This window comes from Paroedura picta, chromosome 11 (genome assembly GCF_049243985.1).
Source record: "Paroedura picta isolate Pp20150507F chromosome 11, Ppicta_v3.0, whole genome shotgun sequence".
NCBI lineage: Eukaryota > Metazoa > Chordata > Lepidosauria > Squamata > Gekkonidae > Paroedura > Paroedura picta.
In genome coordinates, this window is record NC_135379.1 from 63,349,615 (window position 1) to 63,367,453 (window position 17,839).

Consider the following 17,839-nt stretch of genomic DNA (forward strand, 5'->3'; position numbering starts at 1 on the left):
ACGCCTGGCGGGAGAGCTCTATCTTGCAGGCCCTGCGGAACTGTGTTAGCTCTGTCAGGGCCCTTAGCTCTTCCGGGAGCTTGTTCCACCAGGCTCCGTCAGGGAGCTCTGAATATCCAGTGCCAGAAGGCAAAATTAGGAGCTGGTTCTCTGCCTGAAACTGGATGCTGGAAAAGGTGGACTGGTCGTCTGATCCAGCAGAATGGTTTGGTTCCCTAAGATCATACGGTTATCACAGGAAATGACCTTTCTGGGCAAATATCTCTAGAAAGATTTTATACAGTCACTTGTAACCCGCCACGAGCCGCTGGGAGTGACGGGTAAAAAAAATCTAATAAATAAATAAACAAACAAACAAACAAAGGCTCAATACCCTATAACACAAACACCTTTTCTTTTTCCACAAGGTCAAGTTTGCAGGCTTACAGGCAGTACGTAAGAGATTTTAACCAAATCAAATGGAAGCTAAAAGCTCCTCTAAGAAGCTAGTCGAAAACTGAGCAGCCAGCATTACTTGGCTATGGAGCCAAGTAATTTTTTGTTCAAAAATGCATTACAGCTAAAGAGCTTTTCCTAAGCCCCATTTCTGACATAAACTCTGAAGGCAAATACTAGAGGAATTCGGAATGGTTCCCTAAACATCAGGCCATTAGTGCTTCACTGCAATGAAAGATATACTTTCAAAAAGTGAAAAGTTTTTAATCTAGGGTATAGGCAAGTTTTTAAAAGGACTTTATATTGTTACCTGATTACCACCCATTCCATGACAATTAAAAATCCCAACTTTTTCATTTTCTTTCCTTGCCATGTTATCCAGACATTGATTTGTTTCCACATTTCGTATCTGAAGACAAAGAGAAAATAACCAAGCCCAGTTTACTTGCTGAACATATTTATTATACCAGATACTCTACAACTCTCAGCCCTGGATAGTTCTAAGCAAGCTAGTTTTTGTATCCCTTTGCCCATCCTGCCCCACTGGCTTACTCCCCGCCATGCCTTCTCCCTTGCTGCACTCAGGACACCAGCACAGTGCAATAGAAAGAGTCAGGCTTGTTTGAATCCCCAGTCATGCCGCGGAAGTTCACTGGGTGACCTTGGACCACTCCCGGTCTCTCAGCTTAACCTACCTCACAGGGTTGTTGTGAGCACAGAATGGAGAAAAACAGTGGAAAAGGAGAAAGGCAAGGTATAAATGAAGTAAATAAAGGAATATAAATAAAGGAAAGGTTGTGGCGAGAGAAAAGGAGAGAGGTACAGGCAATAAAGAGGCCCCAACAACTGACACTAAACTGACACTAAATAGGCCTATAAAGAGGACAAGTGGGGACCAGTGAAGGGAGCCCCTCCCCTGCCACTGCTGCCACTGCCAGGCCAGCATGTCTCCCAGCCAAATCCCTCCCCCATAACCCCGGCAGCTACCTGTCCGCCTCATTGCCATCTTGGGGGGAAACGACTGCCATGACTCCCCATAGGACTCCCTGGTTGGGAGGCAGAGCGTTCTCATGCACCCAACAATTCCCATGACTGCTTGGTGGGAGGGTGGAGGTGGGGTGGACTCTTCAACACCTCGACCTGATTCCTGTCTTATGGTTCTGTGGGTGGGCGGGTGGGTGGGCATGGGGGGGCAGTGAGGACTCCTGAATCCCCTCCCCCCAATTTCTGGCTTTACAGCTCTGTGGGCAGGAGGGCTCAGCAGAGGACAGGGAGGACTCCTGTGTACATGCAGCCCGGCTGAACAAAGCCAGAGTAGGGCAGAGCACTCTGGTTCCCATCAGACATACTGAATGCGACCGCTCCCCCACAAACCCACAGCAAGCAAAGAATGCCATTTAACCAAAGAGCTCTCTTGCTGTCTCTGCCCCTGACAAGGGAACTCTAGCCACGTCTCAATGTTCTTAGGGTTTCACCACCGAAACGGAGCCCAAAAGACAGTCTATTTTCTCACAGGAGAACAGGAAATAGTTTCCTTGCATGAACATCTGGACTCAGGACTTGGATAAACAAGCTTAAAGGAATGCAAAGCTGAGCTGATGGTGACAGGGAACTTGGGGGCAAACTAAAGGCCATTTCAAGACCCCATGGGGCTCAATCCTGCCTGCCCCTGCAGCAGCACAGGCTGAGGTGCTCTTGTCTACCCCACACCTTACCCAGAGCTGAAACAGCCACACACCCCCTAAGTGTATCTGGCTTCAGGAATGCTATTTGTCTGTTTTGTTTTTGCTGTGCTTTACAACACTTTTATGTTTTTAATGCTGAAAACCACCTTATTCTATCTTTACCTAAGGGTATATTTCTAAAATAAAATAAATGAAATTAACCTTCGCTCTATTATTTAAATATCAAGACTATTCGCGAAAAGCTCTGTGCATATCATGTAAACTAGCAGTTTTCTGCTGACAGAGAATTTCCCTCAACATCTTAAATTATGTCTGCCCTAACAATCTACACAGACACTGAAATTATAGCATTACTGGTCAATTTATCACCAAGAAAATAGAGCAGCTTCAATCCCATTTTGCCAAACGTTAAAGCTTTTTACGTGAGCAAAGTTAGACAAATGGTGATCTTCCGAGACTTTTGCACTTCATTTTCTTACCTCTCCCAAAGAGAAATAGTGGCGTGGAATTTGGGAATCGGGGTAAACAGTCTCTAGGTACCAAGAAAAAGGCCTGCACTGCAGCTTCTGTCTTAACCCAACTCGTGATGATATGTCTCCATAATCGACCTTTGTAACTCCTGGAGAGAAAGTTATAGACTGTTAGCGATAAAACTCTCTTAACAGACTGCAAACAGATTAAGCAGATTGAAATCTCATCAGTCCCCATATGATAACTGGGGCTGCAATAATGGTAGACCATTGGACCAAGACAATGCTAAGAATTCTCATTCCCCTGATTGGGTCCTTGGGTGTTTCCACAGGAGTCACGGCCCAGGATGTCCCTTTTAGCCCCCCCCCCACCGCCCCCATTGGCTCAGATGTCTGGATGTCCCACTTTTCCCTCTCTTTCTCTGCTTCTCAACAGCCATCTCTGTCTTGTCTCTCGAGGTCTCTCCTTCTATCCTCCTCCCCCTTTGCTGCTCAACCCGACCCCCCCCCGGCCCAGGCTTAAAGGTGGTCACATCAGCTGGCTTCCCTCTTCCAGATGGAGAGTGCATGGTGCTTGGTCAGTCTGTTGCACTCTGGACAACTTGGGTTTTTCCCTTCTCCAGTTGCAGCAGGTGGCCCCATCAGTTGCATGGCTATCTGTTCCTTCGCCTCCCTTCCCCTCCGTGTGTCCTGTTGACATGCTTTTACTCTCCCCCACAGAGGGAGCTGGGGGCTGGCTTGCTCTTTGTCTAAGGTCTCCACATAAGACAGGGGAAGGGGACCCTGGCACCTCTGAGGTTTAAAATATCTTTATTAGAGACCTTTGACAGTCAAGAGGCAAACTCTGCTGGAGCCACCACAAAGCATTCAGGGGAAAAGTAACAAATCCTGGATAGATCCAAGTGGGTACCGGTGTTGGTCTGAAGTAGCACAACAAAATCAAAGTCCAGTAGCACCTTTAAGACCAGCAAAGATTTATACAAGGTGGGAGCTTTAGAAAGCTCCCGCCTTGAATAAATCTTTGTTCGTCTTAAAGGTGCTGTTGGACTCAAATCCTGGATTGTCCCAGATTTAACACCCACTATTTCCTTCACTTTTATGAGGATTATTTGCTCACCTGGGGAAATTATATAGAAAAAGTTCTTGAACTCATCCATCCAAACTTCTGCAAGCCGTCTATTATTTTTATTGATAATCTGTCCCGTGCCTCCCGGGAAAGTATACGGAGTGGCTTTTCGAAAAACATGTCCAACATGTGAACATGTCACAATTTCCAGAGTTCCCCCACACTGCCAAATCTAAAAATGTCAAAACAGAAGGCGATAATTTACTTCAACAGAAAATGCAAAACATTTTTCAGAAGAGAGAGCAAGCCTAAGATACAAATGTTAAAAGGCCGCATTTAAATCTTTAATTCGCAGGATGTGTAGGCTGCTCCTCTCTCAGCATACCCAAGGACACTCTGCAGGGGGACACTGGCCCCTCACACTGGCAACACGCCTCAAGGAAATAGGACCGCCACAAACAACCTTGCTGGATCAGACCAGGGGCAGATCTAGTCCAGCATCCTCTTCTACACAGTGTCAACCAGCTGACTTTGTCATGACTTTGCCTCCCAGCACTGGGAACATGGCAATTCTGTTCAGTCTGTACAGCAAGCAACCATTGACATTTCTCCCATGAATCTGTCTTCAGGAATATCCTTCTAAGCCATCTAAGCTCATGGCCTTTGCTGTATCCTGTGGTTGTGAACCCACAATTTAATCACTTGAATAAGTGATGTCCAAGTGACACAGCAAAACAGTAAGAAATAATAATAAAAATAGATTTTACTTATAGCTCACCCTTCCCCAAGGGCTCCAGGGAGGTAACAATATATATATATAGATAATAAAATGATATTTTACATTGTTTTTGTGTCCCTGTTGTGTTTTTAATGCCTCATTTTATTCTCATATTGATAACTTATGATTTTACGGTGTGTTCTTTAAAAAAAAAAAAACTAGCAAGCTGCCTTGATCAGGACTCTGGAGAAGTACATTAAAAACTTCCTAAATAAATAAATGCACGTAAGGGAAGAAGAGACTGCGCCGTTACTAGTAGTGCCTTAATACAGGGTAGAGCTGAGCATAAACTGAATTTATTTAGTTCCTTTATGCCCTGCATTTTCACTATCAATCCTCAAGGAGGCCTGAATATTATCTCCCAGTGGAAAAACCATGTCCTGAGCATGCAGCCTGTGGCCACTGGATAGTAAATGACTTTCAGTGGAGCACCGAAAACAAGCTCCCTGATTTCAATCCCCCTTCAGTCCCTTGCACACCCAGCCATGGGGAAGTGACCACTAGTGACCTACAGTTTTTATTCTAAGAGGTGTAGTAAAGCACATACTTTACACTGTGACCAGGAAGTGCTATGCCCAGTCTTACCCCTCAACTTTTTTACATAGTAAAATGCTGAAGGATGCTATCCACTGTTGGCATCTACCCCTTGGCAATATCCACACAGAGACCCATGCACTGGAAGTATCAACTATGAAACAATAGATGGAATCGAAAGGTATACATTTACCCGAAATGAAATCTCTAAATTCTCTCCTCCCCATATATCCATTCCAGCATCATATGTTCCAATTTCCTGAAAATAATCCCTATCTATGGAAAAAAGGCCTCCTGCCATTGTAGGTGTTCTGAAAGAAAAAAAAAACCCACATAGTTTTAAATTCACAACAAGACAAATGATGTGATGTAGTACACTGGCTAAGATTACATACTGGAGAGTTCTACGGTGAAATCTTATAACCACCCAAACTCATGAAGGAGTTTAGGCAAATCACTACTCCTGCAAGTCTACTTACAGGGGTGCTGTAAGGACTGACAAAACAGAAAGCATTTTGCATTTTCTTACATAGGGTTCAGAGCCCAGGTTCCTCTCCTCTCTCCCAACCCACTACACACACTGCATTAGATCACCATGACAGTGACATGCACACACCTCCTGTGAAAACTTGGCTATATGTAGTGTGTAAATTGTGTGTGTGTGAGAGAGGGGTTTGGTTGTGGAAATAAGAGCTGTGCCATTCATAAATGGCCAGAAGTGTATGCGAGTCACCAGATTATTATTAGTTATTATTAATTGCATTTCTATACCGCCCTCCTGTTGCCAGCTCAAGGTGGTGAGCAACATTTAACAGTACATACAATGAGGAGACGAAACAGAATTTCTCTGCCCTGAAGATCCCCTAGTGGGGAGAGCTGAGCCTATGACATGAGTGAAGCCTTCAAAGATTAATACAGCTATTTATTAATGCTGATCTTTCATTCAACCTTGTAATACTTAAGGCAGGCATTCTCAACCAGGGTTTCATGAAATCCTTAACCTGTCTATATCCCCTGAGGGGTGCTGCACACAGCTAATTCTAACAGGCTAGTGAAATCAATTAAACAATTAAATTAATAAATGCCAATGGTTTAGAAGTAGGGTAAAAGGTAAAGGTATCCCCTGTGCAAGCACCGCGTCATGTCTGACCCTTGGGGTGACGCCCTCTAGCGTTTTCTTGACAGACTCAATACGGGGTGGTTTGCCAGTGCCTTCCCCAGTCATTACCCTTTACCCCCCAGCAAGCTGGGTACTCATTTTACCGACCTCGGAAGGGTGGAAGGCTGAGTCAACCTTGAGCTGGCTGCTGGGATTGAACTCCCAGCCTCGTGGACAGACAGCATTTCTGCTGCCTTACCACTCTGCGCCACAAGAGGCTCTTACAAGTAGGGAGGGATGGTTAATTCTAGTTATTTGAAAAAGGGGAGAGGGGTTACAGGCAAGGCTGGCAATAAACCTGGGTCATGCACACTACGGCTTCATGACAGGTAAAACTGACATCTGAATGCTTCATTAGCATCTGCACAGAAGCAATGGGCTCATTTAGCAACTGATATGGACAAAGAGATACCTACATTTCAGTAGACTGGCTTCTCTCACCTGACTGGAAGGGTTCTATCACCTTTCCTTCTGTCCATTTCTCTCTGGGGAACGGGGGGTACCATCGGAAATTCAACTTCCAGTTGAATCCACCATAAGTCATATCAGAGCCTGCCATATATTCAAAGGTATCATCGCTGATTACATCAATTATGGGACAAACCACCGTTCTCCTAAAGAGAGAAGAGGATAAACTGTGAGAAAGGATATGCAAACATGTAAAGTATTATTTACTATACTTCATAGGACAGCAGCCATACAAGTATCAGCATCTCACAGGAATTTGTCTTCCTTGCTCTCTTAGAACACTGAGTATCTTCTCTGGGAAGCTCCTTAAATGAACACATTACAAACAGTGCAATTCTTTGCAGATATACCCCAGTCTAGGACTTCCATAGATCTCTGCATAGGATGGCACTCACAAATCATTACGAAATATCAAAATTGACTAACAACAACACTTTATTTACAGTCATTTCAACCGTTACAATAAATGCCAGGATATCAAAATACAAGATAAAACGTTGACTGCATTTCAAATTAAGAATCATAAAATCACGATTTAAATAGTAATTGTATAACATTTGTAAAGATATGAACATAACAATGTGCAAAGATTTATTTTCCTATAAAAATTTTTTACATCTTAATGGTGGTAGCAGAGAATTTGGTGATATATAGGATAGTTTGGGGGTTTTCATCATTTAAAAGTTTCTTTAACTTTTCTTTTACTGCTAGGCCTTTTGCTGCAAAGGTGCTCTCACTGTAACAGAAACACACTCTTGGACCATTTATGCACTGGAGGTTTCATGCCAGGCTGCAGGCTGGAGTTTTAGTTGTGGCAGGTTGCCCCACCTCTTCCTGTACCCACATGGGGGAGCACTTGGCCTGGTGCACCTCATCCGCCCCCAATTTGTGCTCCTGCACGGGAGCTGGGGCACTGAAGTTCCCAAGAGTGTTTTTACAACTTCCCAGTTGCATGTGCCCTGGACATCCACAAGCTCTACTTAGGTGTCATTTTATGCCTTTTGTGAGAACCCATCAACAATATCTGAAATTAAGCTTTTAAATGATGCTTCCAAAGATTCAAGTTACATGTTACCAACAACTTAGCTAAATATTCCACAGCAGCTTTTCTTAAGTTTTCTAAAATACTACCTGTTGGCTTTTATCCGTGCTAACAGAGGTTCCAGCCATCCTACTGTACATTCACAATGAGCATCTAAGAATGTGATGACTTGGCCTTTCGAGGCAGCGGCACCTTTCAATCTGGCTCGAATCAATCCGGAACGCTGCTCCATTCGAATCACATAAACTGGAACTTTTAACTTCTTCACATAGTTCTCCAAGGGTCTCTTTAAAAAGTCTGAAGAATGCAGGAAAATGAAGTTAAGCATTCAAGCAGCACACTGTCAAAAGATGGCCAACATTTCTACACTGGCCTCCTTGTACCTAAATCAATTCTCAAACAAAACTACCACGACAGAATTATCCACTTATCTCAAAGGACATAAAGGTCTCTTGGCTTCTATTTTTCCTTTCCCCACAGGAGAAAAGAGCTGGCAATACTTGTAATCAAAACTGCCAGTACACATTTGTTGCTTCTATACATAGTCTACATTTTCACAGGTTTCAACACTGTATTTTTAAATCAGTATCCCCTGTGCATTGCCGATTGTTTTTAGCTTCCTCAGGAACCCATACCACACTGCAACTGCTGCTCTGCGAAAATTTCTATATCTGCCAAAGAAAGTGCTGTTTCAAAGAAATAAAGAATTGTGCAGATGAGCAATGGGTCTTCAATGACAAATGTTCTTTGTTTCAAACAAGGGTAAAGGAGTTTGCCTGATGTCTTGAAACTGTCTCTGTATTAAAGGAGTACAATGTTAAAAGGCACTTTCAATCCTGTCACAAGAGCTACTCAATATATCAAGGAGAGGTGTGGGTGAATAAGAAAGAACCTGTCTAATGTGAGGGCCAGCTATCATGTTGCTACATGTATTGCTGACAGTGGTAGACTGATGGCAAATGTATTGAAAAGTGTGTAGTTAAAGTAATAGGAAGAAATGAGCCCTGTATCTCATATTAACTGTGTCAGTTTATCTGCACCTACAATCACCAGAAGTGCGGAAAAACTAGAAGCGCTGCATACATCACTGGTTGTCGATGACAAAAAGTCTTGATTTTTTCCTTTCTCATTAGATGACATTATAGACACGGCTCAACTACTAATTTTTGTCAGAGGGACGTATTCCAACTACAGAAAAGCTGTGTATACTGCAGAGTTTGAAAGGCACTAGCTGTACAAAACATATACTTGAAGATGTACAAATCAATAGAACTGGGATAAATTGAAAAGCATTATAAATGGAAGTGTAAGAAATATGGTGGGAAGTAAAACTGGTGTAGTTGCAAGAATCAATGAGGAGATACTGAAATTACACTTCCCATACAATTTCACCATATCATCCATCAGCAATCCTTGTGTAGTAAGATTCTTCAGTTACACAGTATACTGCAGCGTTTTGCATTGGCCCCAGAGGGGTTTCACCAATTGGGTGGGCGTTTTTATTGTTAATCTTTAAAAAATTAGCAGGTGATATGACTATATATGGTCATGTCAATCAGACCCCCCCCCCTCCAAAAACAAAAACAAGAACAGCCAGTGATGGGCCTGGAGAGCGGTGGGAAGGGGAGAGGACCTAGCCGTATACATCCTTGCTGGAGATTTGTCACATATGGTAGTGACTGGAATCCAGAAAGGTAAGTATTCTCACTAGTTGCAAGCTAGTGATCATCTCAGACACATTTACAAAGAAAGTGGTCTGACAGATTTCTATTCTAGTCTACTTGATATTTTTTATCAACCTAAGCACATTTGATGCAGGCATGTTCATCTTTGGTACAAGATATACCTGTGAACAAAATTTTCCAAGATGAAAACTGAAATCCAAGCATAGATCAAGAGGCCTGCACAACAGATAAAAGGATTCTACAGTAAAATACTGTTCCAAAAAAGAACATTTCTGAATGCTTTTTTTTCATCAAAATAGTTAATATTTTGTCACATTTTGATTTAAGATGTGGTCCTCTTTAGGCATTAGGCACTTTAATGCAGCCCCCATGTGCCAGAAGGGTGAGGAGTCCTGCTCTAGACAGCTCTTTGGACACTTACTGTGAGTCCTACTAGTAAAAGTCAGGTAGATCATAGCGGTATTTTATTAATGAATCACTTTAAGCACAAGCACTTTCGTGAACTTTAAAGTTCATCAGACCACAGGGCATGTCTTTAGATCTCTCTCCTTGAAATCAAGAGGCCTTAAAAGTGCTTATTATTCACTGGATCATTCCCCTTGTTAAACTAGTTTTCAGGCATCAAAGCCGGTAAGAGCCAAGGAAATGGTTTAATCTTTTTAACATTCCCTATATGCAGCATATTGCAAAAGAGCTAAATTACAGTTTTTCCTATAAAACCAGTCTGCCTTCTGCTTCACCTGCTTCTCTTCGACACAGCCTGGTGACTTCTTCCATATGTGATCAACAACTGATCTGCATTCAGCCACAGTTTTCATGTAAATGAAAAATTAACACTTCTAAATTATGTTCGGAGAAAGATGTCTTGTTTTCTTAATGTTTCACTTCCTGGTGCGAAAGTGTAATTTTATGCAAATTAACTTTCCTAGGAATGTAACATTAGACACAAAGAAAGCTTCAGGCAAAGCTGAATGTTTGCTTCACTCGATTCAGCTGATTGATGCTAGAATCAAAAACATTCTTGTCAGCTTGGGAAATTATTTTTGTAGTAGCCTGATATTCGCTCTCTACAAACAGAATATTTAACCAACATCTGAATAAAGTTTGCACTGACTGACTGCATCTTTCAGTTTGATTAACTTAAAAACATAGATTTTCTTGGATAAAAATTCCATACCCATCACAGAAACTGCTTCAAGGAAAATTTCATTTATGAATAATGGCAAGTTACTGGGAAGCAGGTGCATAAAAATGTCCTGGTTTTGAGATGGATCCCAAAAAACTGCAAGAGGAGCACTGATCACAGCATGTTTTAGCTGCCTCCCCTCATTTTGCAGCCCCCCACATCCCTTGAAGAATCATTCATAAAGATTGTGGGACCCTTGTGGACCGTATGTACAGTGCTGTGGAGATCGGCAGGAGAGAAAAGAATCAACAGAAATCACCTCTGCCAACTCTTGCACAAAACCCAACTCGTGTTTCTCATCCTTGCAGCTTTGCCACAGAAGCCTGGATTTGTGCAGTATGATCAATGCTAAGCTCTTACCTCTTTCACTAGCATCATCGACCAGTATAATTTCTTCTAGCATTTGTCGTGGTGATCGATTTATGACACTGTGAACAGTTCGCAAGAGAGTGCTCCAAGCTTCATTGTGAAAGACAATGACAACACTTGTTGTAGGCAGGTTGTCAGAATACACCTTTGTCTTGCACCTAAAATGCACAAAAAAACACAAGCATGTAATAAATTAATTGTAAATTTAAATCTCACTTTTTTGATAGGCTCACTTACCTGTAACTGTTGTTTCTCAAGTATCTGTTGTGCAGGCACACATGGGGTCTGTGCATGAGCAGGCTTGACTAGAGATATTTCCCAGGGGGTGCTGTGCATGGGGAAAAAATTGTTCTCATCCCGACATCACATGTCCCCATGCAGCAGCATACCAATTCTCAGTATCTCTAGTGCCACCAAAGCAAGAGGACAGGAGGGAGAATACATGTGCCTACACAGAAGATATTTGATGAGTAACAGTTACAGGTACGTGCAACTTTGTTTTCATCACTGATTTTCTGTGCAGGCCCACATGGGTATTCTAGCAAGCGGCTCACCAGGTGGTGGGGCATGATCTCCTTCACTTGAACAAAGAATGCAGGACTGCCTTTCCCACTTGGGCATCTTGCCTTGCCAGTAAATGCTACTCATAATGATGTACAAACATGTCTGCCAAAGACCAGCAGAAGATGCTATAGCTCTTGTAAAGCAGACGTGGCATTGAAGAGGCAAGGAAACCTGGCCAGGCTAGAACACTCTCTAATAGAACCTACTAGCCTCCGGGCAAACCATTCAACATCACAGTAATCCTGGTCTATGCCCCAACTACTGCTGCTGAAGAGGATGAAGTTGATCAGTTCTATGAAGCCCTACAACACCTTCTAGAAGCAACGCCAAAAAATGATGTGCTTATCATCATGGGGGATTGGAATGCTAAAGTAGGAAGCCAAAAGATAACCAGGATAACAGGCAAGTTTGGCCTTGGAGTACAAAATGAAGCAGGGCACAGGCTGGTAGAATTTTGTCAAGAGAATACAATGGTCATAGAAAACACTCTTTTCCAACAACCCAAGAGACGACTCTACACATGGACATCACCAGACGGTTAACACAGAAATCAGATTGACTATGTGCTCTGCAGCCAAAGATGGAGAAGTTCTATACAGTTAGTAAAAATAAGACCAGGAGCCAACTGTGGTTCCGACCATCAGCTTGTTGCAGAATTTAGGCTTAAATTGAAGAAAGTAGGGGAATGCACTAGGCCACTCAGGTATGAACTAAATCATATCCCCGATGAGTATACAGTAGAGGTGACAAATAGATTTAAAGAATTAGATCGGATAGACAGAGTGCCTGAAGAACTATGGGCAGAGGTTCGCAACATTGTACAAGAGGTAGCAACTAAAACCAGCCCAAAGAAAAAGAAATGCAAGAAAGCAAAATGGCTGTCTGAGGAAGCTTTACAAATAGCTAAGGAGAGAAGGGAAGTGAAAGGCAAGGGAGAAAGAGAAAGATACACCCAACTGAATGCAGAATTCCAGAGAATAGCTAGAAGAGATAAGAATGCCTTCTTAAATGAACAGTGCAAAAAAATAGAAGTAAACAATAGATTGGGGAGGACCAAAGATCTCTTCAAGAAAATTGGAGATATGAAGAGAATGTTTCATGCAAAGATGGTTATGATAAAGCAGTGGTCCGCAACCTTCCGGTTGCCACGGACCGCTGCTCCGGAGTGGCCGGAGAGGGCGGTCCGGGGTCCCGCGCACGCGCGGCAGCCCCAGTGCAAACTCGCATGCGCGGACAGCCGCGCACGCGCGTTTGCGCCCAGCAGGGGCGCAAACACGCGTGCGCAGCAGTCCGTGCATGCGCGTTTGCACCGCCACCATGCCGGTGGCCGCGGTTCCCTCCCGGCCCCTCCGGGCCGCCAGCAAATCGGCCGCCAAAGCAGCCGATTAGCTTGCGGCTCGGCAAATTTCTCTCCCCCCCCCTCCCAAAACAAGAAGCTTGCCGGGCCGCAAGCTAATCGGCCGCTTCAGCGGCCAATTTGCTCGCGGCCTGGCAACCTTCTCGCTTCGGGGGGGGCGGGAAGAGGGAGCTGCGGCCCGGCGCCAAGGCCTTCGTGGCCCGGCACCGGGCCGCAGGCCCGCGGGTTGGGGACCACTGTGATAAAGGACCAAAAAGCTAGGGACCGAATAGAAGCAGAAGAGATTTTAAAAAGGTAGCAAAATTATACAAAATAACGATACAAGAGCGAGCTTAACATCCCTGATAACCACAAGGAGGTTAGTCGCTGACCTGGAGCCAGTCATCCTGGAATGTGAAGTCAAATGGGACTTAGGAAGTCTGAGCAACAATAAAGCTAGTGGAGGTGACAGCATTCCTGTTGAATTATTCAAAATCTTAAAAGACGATGCAGTAAAAGTGCTACACTCAATATGCCAGCCAATTTGGAAAATTCAACAGTGGCCACAGGATTGGAAAAGGTCAGTTTACACTGCAAACCCAAAGAAGGGAAACACCAAAGAATGTTCAAACTACCACACCACTGAACTCATTTCTCATGCTAGCAAATTATGTTCAAAATCCTACAAGCTAGGCTCACGGAATATGTGGACCGAGAACTTCCAGAAGTACAGGCAGGATTTCGAAGAGGCAGAGGAACTAGAGATCAAATTGCCAACATACGCTGGATCTAATGGCAGTAAGTAAAGAGGAACTAAAGAGCCTCTTGATCCGGGTGAAGGAGGAGAATGCAAAGGTTGGCTTGAAATTCAACATAAAGAAAATGAAGATCATGGCATCCGGCCCTCTCAATTTCTGGCAAATAGATGGGGAAGAAATGGCGATAGTAACAGATTTTCTTTTCCTGGACTCCAAAATCACTGCAGATGGGGACTGCAGCAAAGAAATTAAAAGACACTTGCCCCTGGGGAGGAAAACTACGGCAAATCTAGACAGCATCCTAAAAAGCATGCCAACTAATTTCATCTAAAGTTTATGGTCTTCCCAGTTGCAATGTATGGCTGTGAAAGTTGGACCATAAGGAAGGCCGAGCGTCAAAGAATTGAGGCTTTTGAACTCTGGTGCTGGAGAAGACTCTTGCGAGTCTCTTGGACTGCAAGGCAAATAAACCGATCAGTCCTAGAGGAGATCAGCCCACACTGCTCCTTAGAAGGCCAGATCCTGAAGATGAAACTCAAATACTTTGGCCACCTTATGAGAAGGAAGGACTCCCTGGAGAACAGCCTAATGCTGGGAGCAATTGAGGGCAAAAGAAGAAGGGGACGACAGAGAATGAGGTGGCTGGATGGAGTCACTGAAGCAGTCAGTGCAAACTTAAATGGACTCCGGGTAATGGTAGAGGACAGGAAGGCCTGGAGGATCATTGTCCATGGGGTCGTGATGGGTCAGACACGACTTCACACCTGACAACGACAACGACAAGGAACGATAGACAGACAGACAGACACATACACACACACACACACACACACACACACACAGTGAGAGTTAAAAACTTGTACAATAGACATATCACCCACAGTTGTTAGAAACTAATGTCCCCTGTGGCTACTGCTAGGCAATCATAGAATCATAGAATTATAGAGTTGGAAGGGACCTCATGGGTCATCTAGTCCACTCCCCTGCACTATGCAGGACACTCACATCCCAATCGCTCATCTACTGTAACCTTCCACCCATTTGCCTTCACAGAATCAGCCTCTCCATCAGATGGCTATCTAGCCTCTGTTTAAAAATTTCCAAAGATGGAGAACCCACCACTTCCCGAAGAAGCCTGTTCCAATCACAACACTATTGTCCGAATCCTCGGTTTTTGTCAATAAAGGCAGGGGGAAGGAAGGGCCCTTTCCAGGGCTATTGGGCCTTTGAGAAAGGCCTCACAGGGTCACCCCTGGCAGCAATGGCCAGGCAGCTTGTCACCACACAAGTTCAATGACTCACCAGGCTCAGCTGCTTATTACTGGTCAACAGAGGCCACCTCATGAAAGCAAGTGAGCTACAGTGATTAAAATTTCATACCAGGATATGGAAATACAAGGTTCAAATCCCCACTCTACCAGGAAGCTCACTTAGTGACATTGGGCAAATTAAACATTCTCAGCCTAATTTACCACATAAGGTTGCAGTAAGAATAAAATTGAAAGGAGAATGATATAAGCTGTTTTGGGACCCCCACTGTATAGAAAAGCAGGATATAAATTAAGTATAAATAAATAAAATATCTGAAAACAGGGGGGGGATAGTATATAAGGGTTCCCCACTGCACAACTGTGCCCAGCAGCCAGCATTCCATAACAATGCCATAGTTTTTCTAGTGAGAAGCTGCAAAATCAAAGGAAAGGGGGGGGGGGGTGGAGAGGCAGATAAAGGTAGGCTAGTGGAGGGATATAAGGGCTGATTCTGCATTTACTTTTTTTCCATTGTGGATCCTGCTGAATTCAGATCGATTTGAACTCAGGTCTTCCTCTATCCCCACCCCCCAACTGAAACAGAAAATGTTCTGCACTTGATTGGGGAAGCTGAGAAGGGAGTGAAGGGGAGCCAAGCACAGTAGGACCCTCTTTCTTCTTTTGAACGAGGGGGAGGGAGAGGACTGGAGACAGCAGAGGAGGGGGGAAAACCCCAAGAGGCAAATTTCTGCTGAGAGAAGTTAGCGCTTCTGGAGCGCAGTCACTTGTAACTGGGAACCAGGAAGACTTTGAACTGATGCCCTGGCCAATCAGGGAAGACTGCTTTGCTGCAAGACATGGAGAAGGGAGTTAATTCAAAGAAAGCTAAATTCTGCACACTTACTGATACTGGGTTTTCAAATCTTGAGGGTTATATCTACTTCTGGATATCGCAGGGGAAAGGAAGGATCACTCTGGATCAATCATGCATGTTGCAGAGGGAAAATTTAAAGCGCCCAAAATCAAAATGGAAATCAAATTCAGTGTAGATGAGAAGGATTCATTCAAACTGGGGCTGGGTAAAAAGCCCCATGCAGACTACACCAAGGTAGGAAAGGTAGGAAGCTATGGTGGGCTTTCAGAGAAAAAAGTGGGGTAGAGAGATGAGCTTCCCCGTGCAAGTCCTCACAGATCCCCTGCTTGTAAAAATATACTTTCTTAACCAATAGTAGACTGATTTCCTTTCGTTCATATTTCCTCAAATAGGCTTAAGTGAATTGATTGTGACTACTATAAATAATCTTAAGCAGAATCAGTTGAAGTTGATTGATTTGGGGTAATTCTTAAAAGAGACAGACAAGGATTTGTCAGTTCTAAGCTAAAACCTGAGATCAAAATAAGATGGAAGGATACTGCCATGGGATTGCAGCAAGTATTTCTACCCCAATAATTGTACAGCTCATTGTATATTATGAGATTGTAATTATGAGATTCTGAGAGATGCTTGGCTTTATGCAGAATATATCAAAACGTGATGAGTAACTGTCACAGTACATTTCTAAGTCTACCTACTGTAGCAAGGACCTCCTCAGAACAGAACTATGGATGGACTCAGTATTGACAGTCAAGAACACAGTCAGTCTTACAGCCAAACACACAACAGAAGAGCAACCACTTCTGGAGGACGCAGCTGGTTTAACTGGCAGCTCTCTGATAACTGGGGGGAAAATTAACTACTGCAGTTATACCTTTGTGAGTAGATCAGAAATCTAAACACCACATGGGACTGCAAAACCATCAGCACTGAACACTGCCACTACAAAATAAAACAATAACGTGAGTAGGAACCTCTATGGACCACAAAGCAAATCTGCCTCCAGTAGCCTATAGAACTGTAACTCTCTCTGAAACTACACTCTAATCCCGCCAAGCTCAACTCTGTCCTTAGTAGTATTTCATGATTTACCTGACTTCAAGAGAATGATTTTTCCTCTCTTCTGATCTCAAAGATTTGGATATAAGAAAGTTGCAATATCTCATGATTCAAGCAGAAATCTTCTTTAGATCCTGGAAACAAAATCCAAAATGGCCCTTAAAAACCATTGTGGTGACAGATTCAAGCAGAATTTAAAAGGAAAATGACTGAAATTCTGACATGACTATGTTCCAATGAAAAACCTGCCTTATCAAATGTATTCTATGCACCATTTAAGATCTCCAAAGGCTGAAATACCACAATATCACAAAGAATATGAGATCCTACAAAACTAGAAGCTATTTTGACGAAGAAAAACTAAGGAAAATGAAGAATTAGTCCTGAAATCTTCCCTGGAAAATCCTTAATGAAAATCCAAGATCCAATTCTATGATGGGACGCATAAGCATTTTTAAGATAAATGAATTTCCATTTCTGTTGAATCAAAGTATCTAAACAAAATTCCCTAGACACGAGAAAACCTTAATATAAATTTTGAGAGTTCCTATCCCGCAGGTGGTACAGTAATGCAACCCACTTAAATCTAACTGAAATCTCAGAGCTGTTTTTGTGTCACAAACACCTTCCTCTTAATCACAACCATAATCTGCCACATGGAAATCATTACTATCATTTTCAAATGCTCCTATCGCCATTTTAAAATATGCCTACATCTTCCCTTTCCCAGAATTGTCTTCTTCAAGAAGTTTAGACTCCAAGGCTGGAACTTGCGAGTCTGGAACAACCGACAAAACTTGGCGCACCGAGGGAGGAAAGTGGTAAGTAGGCAACAGAATATGGCTTTGCGTTTCATTGGGAGAGACTGCCAAGACTGAGAAAGGACTCATATCCCACCAGCTGAATAGCATTCTAGCCACAATTGATACAGTCTGTGAGCAAGGCTACATATCCTACCAGAAACCCTCTCCAATATTAAAGGCTGCAGAATCCACACTATGTATTCTTGCCAACTAAAAATAAGTCAAGCTTTGAATATTGCTACTAATAGGAAAGTATTCTTGATTTTTGACATAAGATCCAAATAAAATTCAGTGCATCTCTGATGTACAGAATTAAGT

At 43.2% G+C, this 17,839-nt stretch overlaps 1 protein-coding gene across 1 annotated transcript in view; it reads right to left on the reverse strand.

Moving 5' to 3' along the window:
- Window positions 1-17,839, reverse strand: part of GALNT1 (polypeptide N-acetylgalactosaminyltransferase 1) — a 45,868-nt gene that overhangs the window by 3,085 nt on the left and 24,944 nt on the right. Inside the window, 8 exon segments of the mRNA XM_077304403.1 lie at window positions 746-844; window positions 2,600-2,739; window positions 3,708-3,888; window positions 5,162-5,279; window positions 6,569-6,624; window positions 6,627-6,741; window positions 7,727-7,934; window positions 10,869-11,035. Of these exon segments, the coding sequence (XP_077160518.1) occupies window positions 746-844; window positions 2,600-2,739; window positions 3,708-3,888; window positions 5,162-5,279; window positions 6,569-6,624; window positions 6,627-6,741; window positions 7,727-7,934; window positions 10,869-11,035 (1,084 nt within the window).